Source organism: Athene noctua, chromosome 21 (genome assembly GCF_965140245.1).
Source record: "Athene noctua chromosome 21, bAthNoc1.hap1.1, whole genome shotgun sequence".
In the NCBI taxonomy this organism is placed as follows: Eukaryota; Metazoa; Chordata; class Aves; order Strigiformes; family Strigidae; genus Athene; species Athene noctua.
Window position 1 is genome coordinate 9,986,819 of NC_134057.1, and position 23,348 is coordinate 10,010,166.

At 40.5% G+C, this 23,348-nt stretch overlaps 1 protein-coding gene across 7 annotated transcripts in view; it reads right to left on the bottom strand.

Annotated features, from left to right (window-relative positions):
- Nucleotides 1-7,178: 7,178 nt before the first annotated feature.
- GRID1 (glutamate ionotropic receptor delta type subunit 1) overlaps nucleotides 7,179-23,348 on the bottom strand; it is a 528,159-nt gene continuing 511,989 nt past the window's right edge. For 4 of the 7 annotated variants that reach the window (XM_074924306.1, XM_074924305.1, XM_074924304.1 and 1 more), the window contains one exon: nucleotides 7,179-8,309. In XM_074924306.1, coding sequence (XP_074780407.1) covers nucleotides 7,881-8,309 — 429 coding nt within the window. In that variant the 3' untranslated portion in view covers nucleotides 7,179-7,880. Of the gene's footprint in view, nucleotides 8,310-16,598; nucleotides 16,635-23,348 lie in introns of those variants that run through there. The other 3 variants (XM_074924302.1, XM_074924307.1, XM_074924308.1) reach the window with 3 other exon arrangements.

Genomic DNA, 23,348 nt, shown 5'->3' on the forward strand with positions numbered 1-23,348 from the left:
CAAACAGCACAGACTTAATACAGCAACTCACAGCCCAATATGATCGCTATCCCTTCTCTTCATCAGCCTGACCCAAGTTTCCCTATTTAGCATCGTGTGGATTTTCAGAAGCCTTTACGTGAACAATGACAGTCCCGCACACCAACACCCACGCCCAGAGTTCATGCCCTGCTGGGGGTTCATACTCTGATACCCTTCCCCCGCTTTATCTCCAACCCTCACCACTTGCTGAGGGGCAATTCCAGCACCCAGCCCTCAGCATCAGCACTCCTCCCTGGAGACCTTCCCCCCAACTCCCACCCTGTTCTCCAGGGTTGCTCCACATCCCCCTTCCCTGGCAGCTCTTCCTCCCACTGCTGCTCGGAGGTTCTCCCGTGCTCCTCCACCACCACTGAAGCAGACACGAGCTCTGCAGGACGCTCACAGTAAATCCTACCAAAGCCTCACCCCACCCCGATTTCACCCTCGTCTCGGGGTCCCTGCAGGCTGCGTGCCAAGCCAGGGGCTCTACTGCCACGTTAGTGATTCCTGTACTGGAAGTTGAAAGCTTCCATGACCAAAGCACCCTCCCAAAAAACTGGTTCTCACCATAACCCAAAGAATTTAGAATCAAGAAAAAACAGTGTAATATATTTCTCTGGCCAGCTCTTAAATGGCAGCCACTCTTTTTCAACAGCTTGTAAACACTATACCTGCCTACACCCAACACTTCTCGGGGGTGTTTCTCCTGCCCCACCTTACCCACGCAGCAGCAGCAACACAGCCACGAGATGGGCAAAACCACCACACAGCACACATGGAGAGGGATGTCTTCACCCAGAGCGGGACACGCCTGTCACTGCTGCTGGAGGCGAGGAGCAGTTCGCAGGGTCAAGCTCAGCCCTCTGGGATCCTTACTAATGTACCAAGATGAAAAAAAGGTCTGCAACTGCAGATAAAGCTTCTGACCTGATGTCATCCTGGATTTATTCACGGGTAAGAACTCTCTGTCTCAGGACAAAGAAGAAATTCCCAACCCTAATCTCATCCCCCTTTCCCCGTGCTGTGGGTACCGATGGCTGTGGGATGCTGCACCCCATCATGAGCCCCGGGCACAACGAGCCTGGGTGCAGGGCAGCACTGCCCAAAGCTGCAGTTACAGCCTTTAGATCTCTCACCGTAAGTACACCCACTTCATCAGATTAAAATGAGGCTTTCTATATAAAACAGGGAAACATTTCCAGTGTCTGCTTAGATTTATTTGCAAATATGCATTTCAGCACTTTGGTGGGCTGGAATATTTTACTTCTAGTAAGTATTTAATTTGATGGGATTGATCCAATATAAATCATATAAAAAGTACATTAAACAGAAGTCAAGTTTTTTTCTGCTGATAAGTAGAAAAAAAATACATAAATCTGGGATTCTCCTCTTCACAAGTTCATTGTCATGGCCGTATGCTCTTTTAACTGCAATTCCCACCTGAAATACTGGGCTCTTTTGTGCTCTGCTTAACCACTTCCAAAATATTTCCATCAGAAAACACATACATATATTTAACAAGAGGAAAATAAATTAAGGAAAATACTGAAATATAGAAAATCTCAAAGATAATTTCTTTAATGAGCAACTTTCTAATGTCAGAGTCTAAAAGCAGTCTGATAATTAACTAAAGTTGTTTTAAAACCTCTGGTTCCACATCTCTTCACATACAGCTTTAGTTATGACATAATAACAAAACAATTTAAAAAAAAAAAAGCATTCTTCATCTTGAAAACAACCTGGGGGCACGTTGAGCTGCGATTTGTGGTTTCCCCACCTAGAAACATTTCAGGTGATTTCTACAGTACAGTCAGTCACGTGTAACATACTATTTGGAAACCATTTTCTATCCCAGCCAGTCATCCAAGTAGTTAAAGCTTTGGCAAGATGTGCAACATTATTTTTTTTTTTCCATTTTTGTTCCCATTTTTTCCCTACCCTGCTACTTCCCATGTCTGTGTTTCTCTATGACTGTGAGGACTTATTTCTCCCCCATTACATTGAGACCAAAACATACAAACCTTTACACCCTCAGAACTACAGTTTTATAACTGCAACAAAAGAACTGAAGAGATACTGAGAAATAAAACATCTTCCAGCAAGCCTTAGACAAAAAAAACCAAACCAAAAACTAGCTTTCTTATGGTGGTGCTCCATTACAAAGTGACATAAAGTTGATTTCTAAGCAAACTGTTTGATGCCAATTTAAACAGGGGGGAAAAAAAAAAAAGTAATATCGTTGTGCACTTTAAAAAAAAATCCCTCTAATAAGTCTGGCAGTAAATTTAGGAGAAAACAAGCTCAGTAAAAGCCTTGCTTCTGTTATTAGCTACCTTGCAAGCTTGGAGAAATGAAGTTTCTACGCTGCTGTACTCCACCGCAAACACCAGCAAAACAGCATCCACACCCAGGGAGCCAGACGCAGTCAGTACTGCTAAAAACCTTAATCCTTACCCAAACCCCGAGAAATTCGATGTTTATAGGTAGGTGAGTGAGGCTGAACTTTCCCACCTGCAGACCTGGAGAGCCACTGGGAGCCTCATTCAGCGAACAGCCCACAGCTGGTTGAGGTACAAATCACTGACTGAAAGTGATTTTCCCCAGCTGAGTGAGAATCAAGCCAAAAAAACTGGCATCACCATACAAATAATTCCAACTTTTAAATCATATAGTAACCGTTGCTCATAGAACAAGCTCTGGTTTTATTTGTTTCCTCAAATTTAAGAAAAACATTAACTGAGGTGAGCGCTTGTACGATGGATTCTAGGCTTCCAAGCAATACAGATTTGCTAGACACATGACTTGCAATGACCCTTTTCTCCCTCCCCCTTCACCACATCTTCATTTTTTACCTTGAATTTTGCTTCTCTTCAGAGTTTTCTTCTAACTTTCTCCTTGCCTTTCCCAGGTTGCCAAAGGATGTGGATTCTTTGGGAAATTTCCAACAGGGTCCCCCAAGTGTGTTGTGTTTAGATCTGTTATTCTACAGCTGCTCACAACGTAAGTTCAAGTCAGTAGAGAAAAATAAAATAAAATAAAACAAAATAAAATAAAATGGCCTGAGCACTGTGGTCACTCTATTGCTCCAGTAACATGATTGCCTCTGGAAGAAACGCTCCACTTGCCACCAAGCCAACAGCTTTTAACCTTTCTTAGAGGAGAAGTATACCTACATTTGAACAGATTTTAAGAAGAAATTTGTTCTCTAAGTTATTTCAGCACACGGTTTAAACTGAAATCCATATTAAGTGCTTAAAACAGTAATAAATGTTCCTCTTTTGTGTTCATTTTTGAGACTCTCAAAATATTTTTCTTTTCAGAGCTATTGTTGAATGCAAGTTTATGGGAAGCAGTGCTTTCAAGCCTAATATTAAAAGCCAAATCTTCACCTACTGAAATTCGGTATGCTTGGCCCTTTCCCTGGAAGGATGCTGATTTACACAGGTGAGAACCCAGGTTTAAGTGTTTTATTCTATCAGCAGAGGAAGAGAAAGTGAGTTGTTCTGCTGAGACTTCATCTACAGTGCAGCAATGGTTATCAAAGCAAGGCAGATATTGGGAATTTCACTTTGCAAGACAAATATTGCACACATGTAGCTGTAACTCAGCATAGAAACGTTCTATCAAGTTTCAACTCTGAAATTAAAAAGCACAATTATTCTTTTTTTTTTTTTTTTCCATTGCAATAGGAAAACATGACATACTAAGAAATAAAAGCAATGCATTCTTCAGATTGCAAGCAGATTGCCCGTGGGTTGCAAGCAAATAGAAGAAAACGGAGTCACTTTTTTTTTTTTTTTTTTGTATGAAAATAAAGTCATTTCTAAACTAATGGATCGATAGAACAAGATGCACGACAGGTGCTGTGCCACAGATGTCACTTCCGCAAAAGTTCATCAGCAAAAGAGCACGATAAAAGGAAGGTATAGGCACTCGATTATCCGTTTCATGTACAACCACCTTTGCAATGTAAACATCCCGGAGAAGCTGGAATATTTGGGATCACACATTATTCCTTTGTTTAAGCACTCAGGCAAAGTTCCATTGGAAAATCAAGGGCACAGTTTGGTCTTCAAAGTTTTCAGGAATTTCTGCAGCTTTTCCTACCACAACTTGCCAGATATGAAAAGTGAAGGGTCGGATCTGCAGGTGGTGCAAATAAGCACAGCTCTGTGAGAGCTCTGAGGTTATGCTCATTTACATCACATGGAAATGATGGTTCTCACTTCTTCTGTGAGTAACTGCGCATGTATATATATATATATATATATGCATGAGTGTGCGGTGAATACATATTGTATAGAAACTGAAAGCTTTGATCTGTCAAAATGAAGATATAAATATAAAACAGGAGACAGAATATGCAAATCATACATTCGGCATTTACTTTGAAAACTGAAAAGTTATGGGGAAAGAAACATTGTTGATGTTCAAGGAGAGCCTGGTGATTTGCTTAAATAATCTAGAATGAAACCACCATCACATGAAAGATTTAACAGCTTCCTGCCGTGGTTGACAGGCTCAAGTTATGACTTGTTAACTTTTATACAGACAAATAATTACTAGACAGTGACAGATCCATTGTGGATTCCTACTTCTACAGTATAGACCCTGGTGCAGCAAAGCATTCAAGAGGGTTAACTTTAAGCAACTGAATAGTCCCAGGGAGTCTGGTAAGCTAACTCACCTGCTTAAAATTAGCCGCAGATTTAATTTGAGATCTGAATTTTAACTCCGTTATGAAGCAGCAAAGCACTTCAACCTGTACATAAAGCAGCTGCTTTCTATAGGGCTTACACACATGCGTGAATATTTTTCTGAAAGAGGAGCGTGTGGGTTTGAGTCTTCAAGAGGGTGATCATCTTAGACGGAGTCCTGCAGAGCATTCAAACAGGTGAACACAGTCTGTGCATGGGAATCAGGGAGCTCCAACCTTTTTTTTGTAAGTTAACTCACCCTTCCAAACTTTACAGCACGTGGCAAGACTAAGCCAGGGGAACACTGAAGATGGAGAATGTGAAAAGTTAATCCCCAAAAATATACTGCATTCACAACTTATTCCACAAGTGCAGTTTAGTTTAAATTACTCAGCCCAGTGGTTTAGACTATAATATGAAAAAGAAGGAGTATGTTTTGTGAAAGCAATGACTCCTCAGGAAAGGAGGGCTTCGATCCCCCGCTCTGAGCTTTGCCGCAGCAAATAAACAGCATGCTTTGTGGTGGAATGGCAAGGGAGCAGCTCAGACAAGCTCGTTTGCTACGACACTGGTGCAGAGCCAGCAGCAGGGGCTACGCTGCCACGCACCAGCAGCTCACCGGGGCTCTTACCAGGCCAAAGGGAGGAGGTGCCTGGGCAGCTGCCTTGTGCTGCTGAGGTGGCTGAGCGAGCTGCTCACCCACCTGTGCTCCGGAGGATGCTCGGGGCAAGGGGCGAGAGCCTCCTGGCTCTGGTACCACCGAGCAGGGAGCAGCACTTGCGGATTTGCACCCTTGTAGCTACCCAAGCATCTCCTTGCACCTCTTCTGGAGCATGTTCCTGTGCAGCTGCTAATATCTTAAATCGGTAATAAAAAGGAGGGGTTTTTGCCATGCCAACAGTCGCACGCTTTCTTCTAAAGCGTCTTTACGGATACGTAGATGTGCACAGTCTATTTGCGCAGCGATTTCTGTCATAACTAATGAGCGTATTCATGGAAGGTGGGAAAAAAAATCAGGGGAAGAAACGTCTCTTTTTTTCCTGTGGCCATCGTTTTGTTAAGATGATAAGAAAAAGTATGACGAAAGAAGAAAGGAAGAAAATCGTAAGCTTCTGTGGGCCAAGTCTCTAAACAGGATAAGTCTAGTCAGCTGACTAGAGCATTATTCATTTTTAATTAGTTTGAAGCAAATAGTGCAGTTTGTGCCAAGCTGCAAAATCGCACTGTCTTCACGAGGAGCCAGCTTGACAACAGAGACAAATTAATCCCTGCAAGAGCATTCCTTCTGTAAACTCTCCATTAATATTCCTCATCTAAGAACGACTATGCTGGGTACGCTCTTCCATTAGGCTGTTTCTGTGTCACAGTTTGACTTTTCTCCCCTACTGCTTAAACCCAGAAGTGTAAAAATTTGGGGAACTTTTATCATGCCAAAAATATACCTGTTGCATAATTATGCAAATCAAATTAGAAGCAGTCAATGGAATGTTTATTTACCCTGACCCAGATTGCCTGTTGACTGTCTTAGGATGTGAAGGCATTTTTACCTCTGTCCAAACATAATTTTTCACCTTTAATGTAGGAAGTGATTTTGCTGCACCGAGATCTACAGCCTTTTCCAAATAGCAGGGTTCTAATAAAGTGAAGAAATCCAGCTACAAAGGGAAATTACAACCTAGCTATAGGGATACATTTAAGAAAACACTAAATTATCCCAACTCTGATAGTGATGGTCTATTAGCAACAGTGGGCAGGGGAGGGGGGTGGATCAGTTTTCTTGGGCATTCGAACTGCTATTTGGGAAGGAAACAATGTGGTTTGGTTTTGTTTAGATTTTTTTTTTGGTCCTATGAAATTGCCCTGGTATATTTGCAGAAGACATTACATTTGCTATACGTGTTGCTCTACCTTTGTCCTCTGTGTTTCACAGACCAAAAAAAAAAAAAAAAAAAAGGCATTTTACAGCCATTTCTACCGAGGTTATAGACACGGCCATTAAAATGTTTCTCTTTACGAAATCAATTGAAAAAAAAAAACAAAACCAAACAAACAAAACCAGAGCTGTGCTTATAGTCAGGAGCTTAGCCTTGTCATTCAGGGATATGACTTCAACAGAGCGCGCTGCATCCATTATGCAACAAATTCCTTGAAATCTTAAAGAGATGGCACCAGAGGGCACAGTCCCTGCAAAACCATTATCTCCTGCCCATTAAAGCTCTTCCTTGTTTCACTCCTTCCAGCCATTGGTTCCTCCCCATTTTCAGTTGTGTACACAAGACATAAAAAAGAGCTGATCAGTTTTTCTTAAAAGCTTTCCCCTTAACCTAAAACCTGTTTATCAAAGCATTTATATATATAATATACAGGTCATATATATAATAGATATATAATATCTATTATATATATAACAAAACACAGAAGGTTAAATAAAAGGAGCCACACAGTGCAGCAGACACGTAAAAAACACAGTTCAGTAATCCTGTGCTTAAACTTAGAAACTGTGTGGAAGTTTAAACCCTTGTTAGAAGGAAAAGGTTTTCTTTTTTTTTGTTTGTTTGTTTATTGTTTGATGGATTTTAGTTATAATTCACATTTAAAACATTTGTTACTGCTATGCTAATACCAGCTGTTAAATTCTCTGAGTGAACTGCCACCTTGACTATAAAATAGAGTTCTGGGGAAAGGAGAGATCTGAGCATGGTGAACTTTTCTAGCAAGAAACAGGTAAGTTTTTTGCTCTTTAAAAGAAAAAAAAAAAAAAAACACAACAACAAAAAACCAAAACAGTAAGGGAATAAGTGTTGAAATCAGTGGAATAAAACGTACGGCCCTCAGTCCCAGTAACTGGTCTTCTTTGGCACTTGAGAACGATCACAAGTAGTTTGCCTTTTTATTCATATAGAACAAAATTTACAAAGTCATTCATACATTTTTGTTTTTTGTTTTTTTACTGACTTCGAAAATTGGGAATATTCAAAATACACTTTAACCCCACTTCATTCTTTCATTATTTACAGGTATATACAAGAAAAACGTTAAGAGTTTGTGGGTTTTGGGTTTTTTTGTTTGTTTTTTGTTTGTTTGTTTGTTTTGTTTTGTTTTTTTGTTTCTTTTACATTTTGTATTAAAAAGCTCTGCTGGTTGTTTTACTGTTTGTTTTTGTCATATGGATGTTCCATGAGAGGGCTCCATTGCTTCTGGAATTACTCCCCCTGGCACAGACTGAAATGACATTGGGATCGGGGTTTTCACGGGACTCTGACGAAATAGTCCTCCATTTGGTGACCTGTGTTTACACTGTATGGAGGGCATGGTGGCCGAGCTGCTCAGGGGCAGCGGCAGGTTGCTGCCAGAGGCAGCTGTCAGTGTCCTGCTGGCACCATGAGTTGTCTGTTCTGGTAAAAAGGTGGTGACAGAAAGTTGCGTGTTCTGGTATTCGCGTACCGGCTCCAGGGTCTGAGCTGGCTGCATGCCACCGATCTCCAGGGCTGAGATTTCAATGGACGCTGGAGAGATTTGCTTGTGGGCTATGTCTTCATCAATTAAACTGTTCATGCGTCTGTGGACTTGCTCCAGGTTCACTTCTTTGTCCTAGTGAGGAAGAAATCAGAACAATCAGTCCAAACACAATCTCCAATCCCATCCGGCCCCCCTCCACTGCCTGTGTGTGACAGGAGCTGCGGTTCGCTCATTACATTGTTTTGATTTCATCGGTGCCTATGCAAAACCGTGAGGTCTGCTCATCATTTCCAGCTGAGAAACACATGCTGAAGAAACCACCAGCCCAATCTCAGCCTGCAAAAGCCCCTGATCTTGTCAATCCCGTCCTCCTTAGAGGTAAACCTAACAGGAGCTGGCACTGGGGACCAGCACATCCCACAAGCCCTTCGCTCACCTTGCTCAAGCCCAGAAAAAAAGCATCTGGCAGGCAAACAAGCCATCTGGGATGCCAAACTCCAGCGAGTATCTCGCCACTGTCTCATCTAGTTGCAGTGCATTTTCTAAGGAACACGTCAGTAAAACTCTGTGCACAGCCTAGTTGACTCCAGGGTAGTTGCTTCAGGTGCCAACATCTACTGGCCAGGGGGTTGTAGTTGCGAAGGAGCCTTCTCCTCCCAGAGAAAGCCCTGGGTCACCTACGTGGCACAGACTACAGACCTACTGGAACAGCACTAGGAGACGCCTACTCTGGGAGCCCTGGGAAGGAGACCACTCATTTATGTCCCCAACAGTTGTGTGACCAACTATAAGCTTGTCTGTCACCTTGACACATCATCTGGTAAAAGTCTGTGGTCAGAGCTTGGGAAATTAATGCTGGTCTTTAAAAAAAATGCATCACCAACTCCTCAGAATGCATTGCCTAAGGCTCCCAGAGCAGTGTCTTCAAAGGCCTTTTGGGACCACTGACTCAACGTGTTTTAGTTTCCACGAGGAAATGCAGCAAAGGAAGTTGTCTTTAAAACCTGAAGCAGCAAAGACCTACAATGGGCTGTTTGTCACCCTGGCGCAGCATTCAGGCGGCTCCAACTGGAAAGCAACAAAACTGGCAGAGTAAAGTCAACCACCAGGGATGCTGTATGACAGAATTTTAATAGCTAGCGTTGTATTGCCAAGAAAAAGGTATTATATTATATCATTTCTCTATATTTCGTAAAGCACAGCTATGATCTGCTGTTGCAGTTATTTGATGCAAGTGTACCGTACAGCAGACTAGCAGCAAAGCATCTATAAAAGCCCAACAATCCTGGAACTGGAGAAATTCCCTGGTCTGACAGAATCTCGTAATGATGCTGGGCAGCCAACAACACTCCAGCCTGAGAAGCAGGACTGCCTGAAACTTTTGTGTTCCAGTAATCCTCGATTGCCCACAGATCAACGTGTTTAAATGTTGGTTAAACCCAACACCAGCAGTCTTACCGCTCTGATTTGTACCAAAAGGCTCCGGGAATAAGGTGTCACTACACCCCATGATCTTTTGCCACTGGTGTTCAGGTGGAGCACAGAGAATTACAATTTTATTCCAGTGGTACCCACTGCTATGCAACTTGGCTTTCACCTGTAAAGTGACAAGTCAACTACAAAGCCCTTGATTCCTGTCAATGCCAACCACAAATTTTGGATCTAACTTTGTGATTTAACACCACCTTCCACATTGCTTAAGAACCACTGCATTTGCTGATCTCTGCACAGATTTGGAAATTAATTAGTGTTACATGATGGTGAGCCCAAACCCGTGTCCTTAGCTTAGGCTAAATCCATATTGATTTCAACGGAAGTACAATTGTTCAACAACTACAGGTCTGAGCTGCACGTTGCACCTCCTTTGCTAATCAGCAGAAAATGAATTCCGATTTCATTTACATCACAAATCCACCAAAATCCCAGTGAAGCTCCCAGAAACCTAAGGGATATTGTCTTGCTATCAAAGAAACAAACTGTTTTTTTTTAAAAATATATACTGCTTTTTCAGCCAACTCCTCTAATCAGACTATTCTGAGTTAGACAAAGTCCATGGACGGTATAAAAAAAAGAAACTTCTGTGGCAGGAAGGGGCCACACAATATTTGATCAGATAACCCCGGCAACTGCAGCAAGTCCTTCTTGCCAACAGCCGTACCTGACCTGTCAGGCTCGTCGTTCAGTAAGTGAGACAGTGCACCAAGCTGATGATAACACAGAGCCTAGTCCATAAACCCTCTAGCTAGGCAGATTAAGGATTTGTAGTACAATGGCCAGAGGGTTACCTGGATTTAATTAATAAATGTATTTACTTCTATTTCTTGAAGTGAAATGGCAGACTGGCAGTGAAACCTCACCAAGTTCTGCTTGGACACCACCTCCAGCTACCACCCCGTGTGCTGACACCTGTGTCTAGGGAAGTTAAACTCCAGAAGCCTGTTATATAATGCTTTTTTAGGTACCCCGTACTAGTTCTTTTCTCAAAAATGGTGCTAGCTTTGATTTAGACTCCCAGGTTGGCATTGTAGTTATCTGGAACCTATATTCTTGTTAAGCCCCTACTACAAAATGAGAAAAGTAGAGAACTCAGGGTAGAACTGAGCGCACACCAGAAGAAATTTTCCTAAATAAACCTTCGGAGAAACGCTCATGGCTCATTTGTGTTTTTCTAAGCTTTTGTCAAATACCAATGCCTTCTTCAGATCACTTCAAGTGAAAATATCTATCAACATCTTATTTGCGCTTGTATTTTTGATTGCAAGGGCATACCGGGTACATTCCATCCTTCTCTGCTATGGGAACAAATAGAATGTGATCGGGATAATCACGTCAAGCCAGAGGGAAAGGTAGTTTCAGTATTTGCACCATGCAGTCATTAACTGTTTGCAGAGGAAACATACATTTGTGAATGAAGTGTGCTCTTCATCTGGAGCATCTGTGCACAAAGGTCGTAAAACTTAAAGAATTAATTAATCCTGGCTATATGTTTAGCTCAGCTCTTTTAAGACGTAAACACGGAGAGCCACAGATGGGATGCTCTTAACAGACACGTCCTGACCAGAGCAGAGGGGATATTAAGGACCATGTCACTGGAACGTTTCCCTTCGCTGGCCTAACAGGATTGCCCTCCTTTCTCCTACTATCCACAGTCCAGCCCTGGGACATTATCAAGCAAAACCAAAACCATAATTCCTTCACACAGACATCCCACTTTATCTACGACAGAACACTTTATAGAGTAAGGGGAGAAGTAAACTCTTGCCATTTTTTTAAGAGGTAGGGGTGGGGGTTTCAGTTGCCTCCTTTTAACTCTTTCTTCAGCATTAAGGACAAATTTCTGGCCTTATTAAGAGCAGAGAAAAATTTCTAAAGGCTTCCTAGAGCCCAGAAGTTCACACTATTCCTTCTTTTTGTTGTTAAAATAGAATGTTTGTAAAGGTTAAGGAAAACAGCTCTGCCTCTGAGGAATAATAAAACCAGATTTTTAAAGGTTCTTCCCTTTTTCTTTGTCTTATTAGATGAAGAGCAGCTAAATAACTAAATGTCAAGCTTTGTATGAAACTATCTTAATGCTGAATGAATGATTTTTCAAATGCTCTTAAAAACCCCTAAGATAAAAATTAGAAACCCTTGAAAAGATTAGTTTGTCATTACATACTAGAAGACTGCCTCGAATCCCAAATCTGAAGGTTTTGGGACAGCTTCATTTGACAAGCCAAGCTTTCAGACTTGGTAAATTCTGTAAACCTCATCTTTCTTTTCCTTTATTGTTCTTTCAGAAAATTCAGTAACGAAGTTACTGAAAAGTAACAAGGTAGATGGAAAAAGGGTTAAATGGTAATAGAGCCAGAAGAACAAATTTTTTAAAGTTATGATGCTTTGCTCTCTTCTCACCTCAGTGTTCTCCTTTATTTTTAATTCTATATTTCTCATTAAATATGAGCCATGTGTTATCAGTTTTAAGCAGTTACTGAGGCTGCATTTTTTTTCCATTTCCTGAGGCTTTGTCACCTTAACTGTGAAATGGTAATGTAGCATTGCAAAAGATTTTCAAGCCTTCTGACATTGTAACTGTTCTCTATTTTTGCATTTCTCTCTGACTAAATTAATGAATTGAGGCTTGGAGCTAGGGAATGGCAGAGGTACTAGACCTAGGGGCTGGATGGAAAAAAACCAGGAGCCACAGTGGAAGGTGGTGTGTTGGTTTTCTAGCCCAGAGACTCCCCCTACCCAGAGCAGAGGCCCTCGGGGAAGCCTTACTGCTTCTCTTCACAAAGGCTCCAAACTGAGCTCCAAACTGAGACAGACACGTTACCAAAGGTTTCTTCTCTTTCTCTTTTGTACTTAATATGCAAAACTCAGTTAATATTATAAATGTCATATCTCAGATGTTTCATGCCAATTCAACTTCACTTTTCATATACAACTACATTGGATAAATGTATACGCTTGTGTGGCCAGAAGGGAGATCAAATATTTTCCTTCTGCTACCTTCATAATTCTATCTTCAATATTAATGTTGTACTCCAAATAGATTAGTTGAAGAAATTAATCAGCAAAGGAAAGTAAAAAATATTGTGTAAGGAAAATGAATTATAAACACAGGCTTATCCTCCTCAAGCTTAAGGAAAACAGCTAACCAAACAGTGCTTCTGGTCAGGAAATTATCTTATTCATAAATACCGATTTAAATGTCATTCTTCCCCAATGAGTTGGAGTTCTGCAAGGGCGAATGAAGGGCATGTTCCTGATACATCCCAAGAACCTGATGGTGAACGACAGGCTCAGTGGCCTATGACTGCCAGCAGGAGCACACCCTGGCAAACACTGGGGTGGATTTGGAGGATGCTCACCAGAATTATCTGGGAACAACTAACCCTGCGCGACCTCCCCTGCCAGAAACGACCACACCCCTTCAGGAATCACCAAGTTTGGCCTTATCACGCGGAAAGAAATTATGGCAAGATATAGATGCAGACAGGACGATTTACAGAGTAATCAATATATATTTTTTTTTTCCTAGCTTATTTTCTGTGACTTTTGACAGTAGGCTCTAATAAAAGTATGTGGGCGGTCAGATTGAAAGAATATGAAACTACCTGGAGGTTTGGAGTCAGTTAACATCAAATTTGAGAGACTCTTCACTGAGTGTTGGAAAGGAGCTACCGGCTGATATTTTCAAGAAATTGCCTGTATCACTCTAAGCACAATTAATTCAAAGGTAATACTGTTCAGCTGCCAGGCTTGCAATGGTTGGGATTTTCCAAAAGTGAAGATTTTCGACAACAATATTTTTATCGAAGACATTAATGTGGCCTCTTGTTCTCACTCATGATTTCTCTGATCTTATCAGAGAAAGCCACTTGAAGAGATAAAAACATTACAAGCTGATGAAGCAGTTTCAGTAAGGCCAAAAAAGGGAGACAAATGCCCAAAAAGGAATGATGAATATCCGCAGAAATGTGATGCTAAAACCTTGCCAAAACTGTGATAAGTTGCACCTGCATTCCAGAGATGCAAATAAGACCACACTAGACTAGAGGAGAAGAAAAAGACTGATGGTCCCGACCCTAAATATCAAGCACTAAAAATTCAGAAATGCAGCCGATATGGGCAGAGAGGCACATACACCAAGGGACTACCATGAACGCGTCGGTAACTCCTGGTCAAATGCTGATAACCGTGCCAAGTATTAAAATCCTGTTAATGCAGTTTAATAAGCCTCAGGAGGTTGCAAAGAAATAACGCTTTTAAACTAATACAGTCTTAATTATATGTTGTGGTGCATTTCTGTTTTGTTTGTTTGTTTGTTTCTGTCTTGGGTGACAGAAGGAATATCTTCTGGTGAGAGAACGAAACCAAGACATAAATGTTCATTTACATTTTCATTCTGTGAAAGAACTCTCTGAAAAAATAAGGCAATTTTGTGATTAGGACTGAGGTTCAAAATTTGAGTCAAGTTCTGACCGCGAGCAGGTTATATGCCAGTCCCTCCACCATCTACATAAAACACCTCTTAACCCATACACGTATGTTAAAAAATACAAGTATCAGCAGTCATGAGATACAGATGATGGAACACACGCATGTACGCAGCCAGGCATAAAGGAAGTCTCTTCCACGCACAGACAGACACACTGTGTAACTGAAAAAAAAAAGCAGAGAAATAAAACTGAAACAGTGAAGTTTCCATGCTCAGGTACCCACAGGCTGTTCTCTTCTTAGCTCAGTGTCAAAACCCACAGCTCCACCCCGCTCCCAGTTTCTGCCCGTGGTGTTCCAGACATCATGGACTCAACCACGTAGCTTGTTAGGGAGAAATGAAGCAGCAGCAGCTCTGCACATGTACGTTTGTTTAAGATTATTTTGAAATTCTGTATTCACCCGGGGTCATTATCATTACTTTCAGCTACAGCTACTGCATCTATAAAGCTGTAATTTTAATTTATTCCAGGAGACTCTGACAGAGTGGCAAAACCAGACATAATTGGCTTGCTGAAGAAGAAAAATCAGTGATGATATATGTAATAGATGTGCTGCAAAACAATGACAACACAGTATGGGGTTATAATAATAATACAAATTACCCCCTTTTAATATGACTCAGTTTGCCACACTCATTATTCTAGAGATTCTGCAGTCGACAATGCAGTGAAATGCAGACAGACGTGTAAACAGATGCAGCAGTGATGTATGTTTGCTGTCATTAATTCAACACAGGCAACTGACCTAGTCAAACAGCACTTAATGTTACATAAAATCTGCTGAGTGGTTTCTGGATGTACTCTGCTAGATACCGGTTTGTCCATAACTGTATCTTATTAGAAATAAGTACAGATGCACCTCAAGTGTCTACTTGAAAAACTCCTTTTATAAATAAGCCCAACTCTGCAATCAAGCTTCTGCTCTTAGGAGTGGAAGCTATACCATGTATTTTAAATTAGCAATTAACTAAGCTATCATCCACAAAACAGCTGATAGAAGAATGCGTTGAGACTGACATCAGTTGAGGTCCAGTTGAGGACTGTTTTCCAACTGAAAGGATAAAAGAAATGAAAGAGTTTTGCAATATATTAATTTAATTCAATGTGTAATCATCTTCAGAGAAACAAAACTTTGTGGAACATTATGTATGAGGGACCAGCTTATTCACTAGGAGATGCTCTCCTTCATCAGAGAGCAGAAATTCCTGTATGAAGAGACAGTAATATTCCTTTTCCTTCTAAGTAAACCTGAAAAAAAAAAAAGTGAGAAATAACAGAATGCTGCAAAGATGAAGTTAATGTGATAGAAAATGGTTTCAAATACATTGCCGAAGCTTATTCCCACCTACCCACAGCCAGAAAATATAATTGGTGAAAGTAAGAAACTATTATCAAAAACCTAGAGGCCAATCAAGTGACAGTGACTTGCTACAGGAACTGCTGCAAACCAGCACGGAGCTTCATGAAGCCGTGCCTATCTTCCCACGCTCGTGTTGCCCCCCCCCTTAGCCAGGTTGGATTTATCTAACCTGAAATCACATCTAGGCAGGACTCTTAATCCTTAAAGCTGGCTGTAGCCGTCCCAGGTCACGCCTGTGAGTCTTGCCCAGAAATGCACCAGACACTGAGCTCCCCACCAGGCCCCTGAGGCTGATAATGCACACCAATTTAAACCAGTTAAACATCTGTCGCTGCTTTATTTTTTTCTCTTCAACTGCATCCGCACGCTATACCACTGTGTGACTTAATATGCAGGACACAGTAGCGATGGGACAAGCCCCACGCAGCAGGGGACAGCAGGTAGCCCCAGAGTCTCTTGCAGTGATCTGCTCCCACATCCATCACAATCCATTAACCAAGTGCAATCGCAAACGCTGGTTAGTCCTCACAACCGACAGCAGACTCAGACCCACACGGTAAGAGGCTGTGACAGCATCCTCACTTGTTACTCACTATGAAAGGGGACATTCAGCCTCATGCTGAGGTATTCAAGCTTTAAAATCCGTACCAACCTTGGTTCACAAGCATTAGAGACTGGTAACTCGAGTACACAGACAATGAATGACTGGTTACAGATGTTTCCACAGTTTTCATGGGGTTAAAAAAAAAAAAAAAAAAAAAAAGAGGACAGCAAGAGAACGCGAAGAAACATTTTTCAACACAAGCAGCAAAATGCAGTAGTGAATGAGTGCTGGGTGATGAGCATGCCAACGTGTCTGCAAAGGAACTCTTGGGAGAAAGGAGAACTTACACGTGGAGAAACCTTTACTGTGCACACGCTCCATCTACTGTAGTTACAGGCACTTCCAACAACACAAAGGTTAGGTTCAAGGGGAGTTCCGGGGAGAGGTAAAGATGAGATAACTAGCAAAGATTCATCTGTGCAAGCATTTTCGACAACAAACCAATTATCTGTACGTTTATTATAAACTCTCACCATGCTTCTGAGGCCCAACCTCACATCGTTGGCCATCTCCAGAGAGAAAGGGGAAGGACGATGAGGGGAGAGAAAAAAGGATCAAGATAGTGAGGCTAATAATGTAATTAATATTTCGCTCTTTTTAGCAAACAGATACTTAATATTTTTTATACTTCTGGTTTGAAATAGCAAATTCTAGCCACTGCAGCCAAAGAGGATGGCCCTGAAGACGGTGTTGTTTTCGGAACTCAACTACATCTAAAATGACCCTGCGAGGTAACAGATTATTCTTTTATGAATTAAAGATTAAATTCACGGAGGTTCTGTTCCAAAACCCACTAAAATTTAATGGATTCTTTACATTGCTTTACACAGCTTTTAGATTCTAAATTATTATCTAGTACATAAGGGATGTAATTTTTCACTCTACTGAGCCCAAAGCAAAGCAATGCTACCCTTTAACGCTCTGATTTACTCCGCTGGAGCATCATGCATAACAGATTGCTCTATCATCATCCTTCACCATTCCAGCCTAGTCAAATCCAAATCTCAAAAGTTCCCATTTTTTTCCTATTATGCCAGGAGTACAAGAGGGACTTGGCACAGGAGGCACGAAGAGTTTCTTCTGCAACCTGTTTGATGCCCAGCGATAGTTCTCCATTTCACCCCTGTGAAAGCCTTTAAAAACTCTTCCTCCTGACTATTAGCCACAAATGTTTTAATTTAAACTGAATTTTGAAAAGCTTTCTGCACACCCATTTAGGGTTATATTTTGGAAGCTGCCCAAGCTCCTATTTCAACATGAAAAAAGATATGGCCAGCCAAATTATTAAAATAATTCAGCATAATAAAAATCTGGCCACCAGTTTCCCAAAAGAGAGATTCTGGATACTGAATGCTTCTGAAGAAATAGTACTTGTTATGTTGAGGAAGTCTGAGTAGGTCTTTTCCATATTTGTGCTTATAAATATGGTTCTGAACTTACGGCAAATCATAACCAAACCATCAAGTTCGGTTGTTGGTTTGTTTTTTTTTTTTTTTAATATATGTATTTTACACAGTATTAGTACCTGTGATTCCCTAATATTTTGCTAATATTGAGCACGGGTTATTTCAGCTATTAGAAGATTATTTAAATTCAATGGATAAATAGATTTGTAAATTGCTTGTTAACATTATTGTAGGGTAGGTTCAATCTTCAGCAAATCACTTCAGTGTAACTTCCAGTTCATGCTTTAGACATGGTTGGTTTCAAAGGAACTCAGGTTTGATCCTCTACCACTAAAATGAATGGAAGTGTTTTGGTGATCTGGGTGAGATCAGGATCACAAACCCTTATTTAATTTTACATACATGTTTAAAAGCTTTAGTCGGATCAAGGCCTAAAGCATTTTACAAACCACAAAAATGTGAAAAAAAAAAAAATAATGAGAAAACAGTTACGTTTTATCGTTTTTATTTTAAACTTTTACTGATGTCGTTATTACCGAATATTCAATCCCCTCTCAAAAAGTCAACTTTAAAATACCACTTTAGGCTGAGATAAAATATACAAACATTAGCTCTGTAAACATTGTGTGAAGAATCTAAAAGACTCTGACACATTAAGGCTCCAATTCAGTAAAACACATAAGCTCATGCCAAGCACATGAGTAGCCACAGAAATTCTCTGGGATAGGTGATGTAATGCAACTTAAGTACTTAAATCCATTACCAAACCGGAACTTTAAACAGGTTGTTTCCTTCTGCCTTCCCTGCACGGCAACATTGATTTTTTTAAGCTTATTCCATTTAATACTTCACCCCCCCCTCCCCAAGGTTCATGCTGAGTAAATCCAGATTATATCCCTAAGAACCTGATTAGCAGAGGTTTCTTACATGATTTATATGAGAGAAAAATTAAACCAAACACAAAAATTCCTTCCTCGCAGCTAGGGAAATACGCTGGAACTAAATCTGAATGCTTCAACACTGCTTTGGGTAGCAGAAGCCTGAGCCCAGGGTCATTAATCACAGGGATGACATGTCATTTTTAAATCCATTACAGCCTCGACCTAAATTGATGGTGATCAATAGCACGAGTTGACTGATTTCATTGGATTCTGGATGAGCACCGTGTCTGGGACCAGATATTACAGATATTCACTGCTAGGGACCTCTAAGGAGAAGATCTCCTTTCTTCACTTGTGTGAAGCCAACACTGAGTTAGCTAAGATGCCCTTCCAGCTATTACCAGTGTCTGTACAAGGCAATTTATATATTACATCCTCCTCTTTTTATTTTTTTTTTCTTTAACTGATTCTTCCAGCTTATACTTCATCATCAAACAACATTAAAATTTGCCTTCTGGGATGACTGATTCCTAACACCGCTTTGCTGATTTAAAAGTGCTAGTTAAATGAAGTTTCTCAGCTTATTATATTCCAAGCTAGTTCGAAACTGAATTTCTAGATGGCATTAAAATGCATTATTTTGCCAGTGTTTACATGATTTATTTTCCCCAAAAAAACTTTATTTATTCTTAGAAAAGTAGAATACAATACAGTGGTACAAACAAATGATCATTTATATGCAACTGAGCAAAAAAATGTACAAAGATTTCAGACATGTCATAAAAATACAGGAAAAAAATAATTTAAAATAAAACCAAGATAAAATATAGAGGACATGCGATGAAGGGAAAATAAAATATCGGTTTGATGATCTCATGTTTCCTTTCACTCTCAAAAGGAACCATCCTGGGGGAAATCAAATTGTCAGATAAAAAGATAACAGCACAAAGGAGACAAGGTAAATGAAGTGACACAGAAAAAGACAAGGAAAGGGAAAATAATCGTGAAAGCATAAGACTCTTTAATAATCAAAACCAACACTGCTGACACCATGCTGAAGGTACGGAAGCCTCGACTGCCATGGAATAATATCTGGTTGGAGAGTGAAGTGAGATGAATAGAGTGTAAACCACAGTTCTTAGCAGTGACAAATTTCGATCCACAGGACTCGTATCTGCTAGCTCGTATTTTCACTTCTAAGGCACACTGATTTCCATAGTCTTCTAACACCAGAGGAGAGTCCTAGTGGGTAACTTTCATGCCTGCTAAAGCTGGAAATACGGATTTTTGAGGTAGGCTGGAATTTATCTATCATCAAACATGGAAACAGGGGAACTTAATGCAGATCACACAAGCCTGCCCTGTCCAGTTACAGGTTTTCTTTCTGTCATCCTGCATACTGCCAAGATATTTGTGATAATTTTTAGAGTGTTTCTACTACCTCCCACTATCCTATAGAACTAGAAAGTATTGCGGAGTCTAGACTTTTTGAGATTCAGTAACATTTAAAGCATTATTAGGATGGGAGTAGCAAGAAACGGGAATGACAAGATGCTGTTACTAGTACACGAGTCTGTTCTCACTCTGGACAGTACCTGAATTGCTGCCCCCTTTTAATAATTTAAAAATAAAAAGTGAGAACAGAAAAGTGAGAAGAGTCTGTTGAAGAAAATTATTTTGCAGAAGCACGAGAAAGTTAAGAAATCACAAACTAAGCTGTGAAGGCTGTGATTGTTAATGAATTACAAATTTGACACGTGTTATGAGGCAATGACTAGTAGCAACTCAGGAGATGGAAAATTATGCTGTTCCTTAACCAGTAAAAAAACCCAAATCTTCACGCACTACAAACCTGCGAACACACTGGGTAAGGTTTCTGAAAATCTCACGTTGCTAGGAGTAGCACAGCTGGTTTGAAGAAAATACATTTCTGATTTATAATACGTATTAGCCGAGCTAAGAATCAATCAAAGAATTTCTTGAGGTCATTCTAACATTGTCTTTCAAGAGCTATATTAACATTAAGTGAATCAAATTCACCTTTTATGGAAGATGCAACAAGTATCAGTTCCCAGCAAAAAAAAAAAAAAATCATCCTTTATAATTGACTAAATTTCTTTTATGGGGGCTTGCCCATTAATTTGTTTTTAGTGAACACATCATACAGTGAAAAATACGGGAATTCAACTTTCTTTCCATGAATAATACTGTATTCTATCTTTGCTTCTAAGTTTTCATTGTTTTGTAGTGTGTGGATGAACTAGGAGTGCTTTCTTAATAGTTCTGAAGAGATCTCAGAAGTCATAATCTTCAAGGGGAACAGTATATCACAACAAGACACAGCTGATAAAGCACGGGATGCTGGGGAGTCCATTGCAGTAAGCAGCTCCACTTGATCATAATGACAGCGAAGATTTGAAAACTGCCTTTCAGTCTGTCAAACAGAATAAAAGACACCAGCCACCTGATGAAGTGGTAAAGCCCTTGGCAGTTAAATGATCCAAATTATATTGTGGCTCACTAGGATCATGGAACAAATGCATAGGACTCATATCAAAAGATACCAAAATCCAGAGATAATTATTGAAACTCAATATTTCTATGGTACCAGGTTTCAATAATTTTATCGGATGGCTCAGTTATTCAGAAGGGACATGGAGTGACTGAACAGAGATTCCAGAATAAATATTAATTTCCATTTTTTATTTTACAGCTCCCCAAATTTCTGTAGCTTACCAGAGTCAAAAGATTAGATATCACTGCTGCAGGCTGAGTAGCAGCTGTGTAAATTCAAGATTTTAACACATAAAGATAGATGTATGAGCTGGCTAAATTTCACTGTGCGTATAGGATATCTGGGTATTAACAACAATTAGGAGAGGACGATTATAAATTCTAGAAAATCTTATTTGAAGAAGCTGAACAAATGTATATTTTCCTGAATTAGAAAATAATAAGGACATTTAAACATTACTAGGTATCTTTCCAACTTTAAGAGATTACAAACCTGAGCCCTAATAGAATTAATGCGGCTGCAGCTATACATTTTATCCTGATGTTGGAGCTAATCTTTCTTTTGTTAAACTGATCTGATAAGGATTTAATGTAGAATTAAAAGGGATAACATTAAGATTTTTACAAACATTTTTACAAATCTGCTTCAAATAGAGTAAAAGTATCTTTTTTTTTTTTTTTTTTTTTTAGGAGGCATTTTTTTACAGAACGGGTTGTTAGACGTTGGACTGGGCTGCCCAGGGAGGTGGTGGAGTCCCCATCCCTGGGGGGTTTAAGAGTAGGGTCAACTTAGTGCTGAGGGATCTGGTAGTTGGGAACTCTCAATGTTGGGTTAATGGTTGTACTAGATGATCTTCAAGGTCTTTTCCAACCTAGATGATTCTGTGATCTTGTATCAACATCCTGAAAATAAATCCAGCCTTCACTCTTCTACCAAGAAAATCCACAGTTCCTTGAATGATATTACAGAATTGTGAGCCAGTGGCAACTGTCATTTTGGGAAAGTAAAGGAAGTCTATCTTTCCTGCAGGTTTATCTTAGTGAACTGACTTAATGGGTAGAAATAATATTATTTCTTTTAATTGAGCGGGGCAGATTTTCTTCATGTATGAACAATGTAAATAATATTGCTATTGGAAGTAGTCTGCATCTGACATAACTCTTCCTATAAAGTCTCTACAAAGGTAGATCAGATTAATGTCAAAGCCTAAGTTATGCTGTCAGGTTTCAAAAGACAGGCTTCATATTCCCCCCAGTTACATAGTTAACGCTACAGTTTTCCATGCTTGTTGTAATTAAGAGTTGTGATTTATACCACACAGACATCTGAGTCCCTGAACACCTCGGTGTATTGGGGGCTAACCTCCACAAAAGCCAGAGGAATACAAAGTGGAAGAAGAAAAGATGACAAACTGGCAAATATCAACACTGTAATATCAGCTGGAAACACTTCTCACAGCTAATGAAAGCTGCGCACGTTCTCCCAGCCACAGACTTCACAGACCTTCAACATACAAAATAAAGAGTCTCTAAAAAAATCCTTTCTCTCTCTCTCCAGCAAGTTGAATGGCTGCCCAACCCCGTCAGAACTCTGCCAGAGCAGTTGTGCATCCATGTTCCCAACATCTCTCTGGTTTCTGAGTTGGCAGCTGTTGGCATGATACAGCCTACCGAGCAGGCCAAGCTACAGAGAGAACGTTACACAAGGGCTCCGCAAGTTATGACAACTCCTCATTCAGTCCTGATTCCACTGTCATCTTCTAGAGTGGATTTATAAAGCTCCTAACAGCGCAAGGGTCTCAGAAGACAAACACTGCCTCCTTGTCCTTCACCTCACGAGGTGACTTCTGCAGGAGGCTACACCCAAGTCTAATCTTAGGCTGCAAGAAAATCAGCCCCTTCTGTGACCCATCAGAAAAAAAAAATGGTTGGGAGACAACCCAGCCCCTACAATTTTTAGGTGACACCACATCAGTGTTCTGCAAAGCCTTCCCAAAAGCAGAAAAAAAATCAGCAGTGTGACTTAAGTTTGCAGTTGTTCCCGAACTTGGGTGGAGTATCCAATGCAGCCAACATTTTCCATACGCCGTGCATGCTGTAGCTCTGTTATTGTGGCGATTGCTGCAGAAATGCTGGATAATGCACAGCGACAGAAAGGAGACAGCCTGAACACACCGCTCCGCGAGGTCACATTTGTTTCCGGCCCCCTTTTTGCTCAGGCACTGTTCCTGACTCAAGCAGAGGAGTCCCTCACGCTCAACGCTCCCCTCATCCCTGGATCCTGCCCGTTCCAAAAGGTTTTGAAATTTGGTTTTCCTAAACACGTTGAAAATCTTCAATCAACCTACCCCATCACTTCCGAAACTTGGTTTCCTCTATTAACTGCAGACGCCAACAGCAATCCTGCTTCAATCCCTCCTCG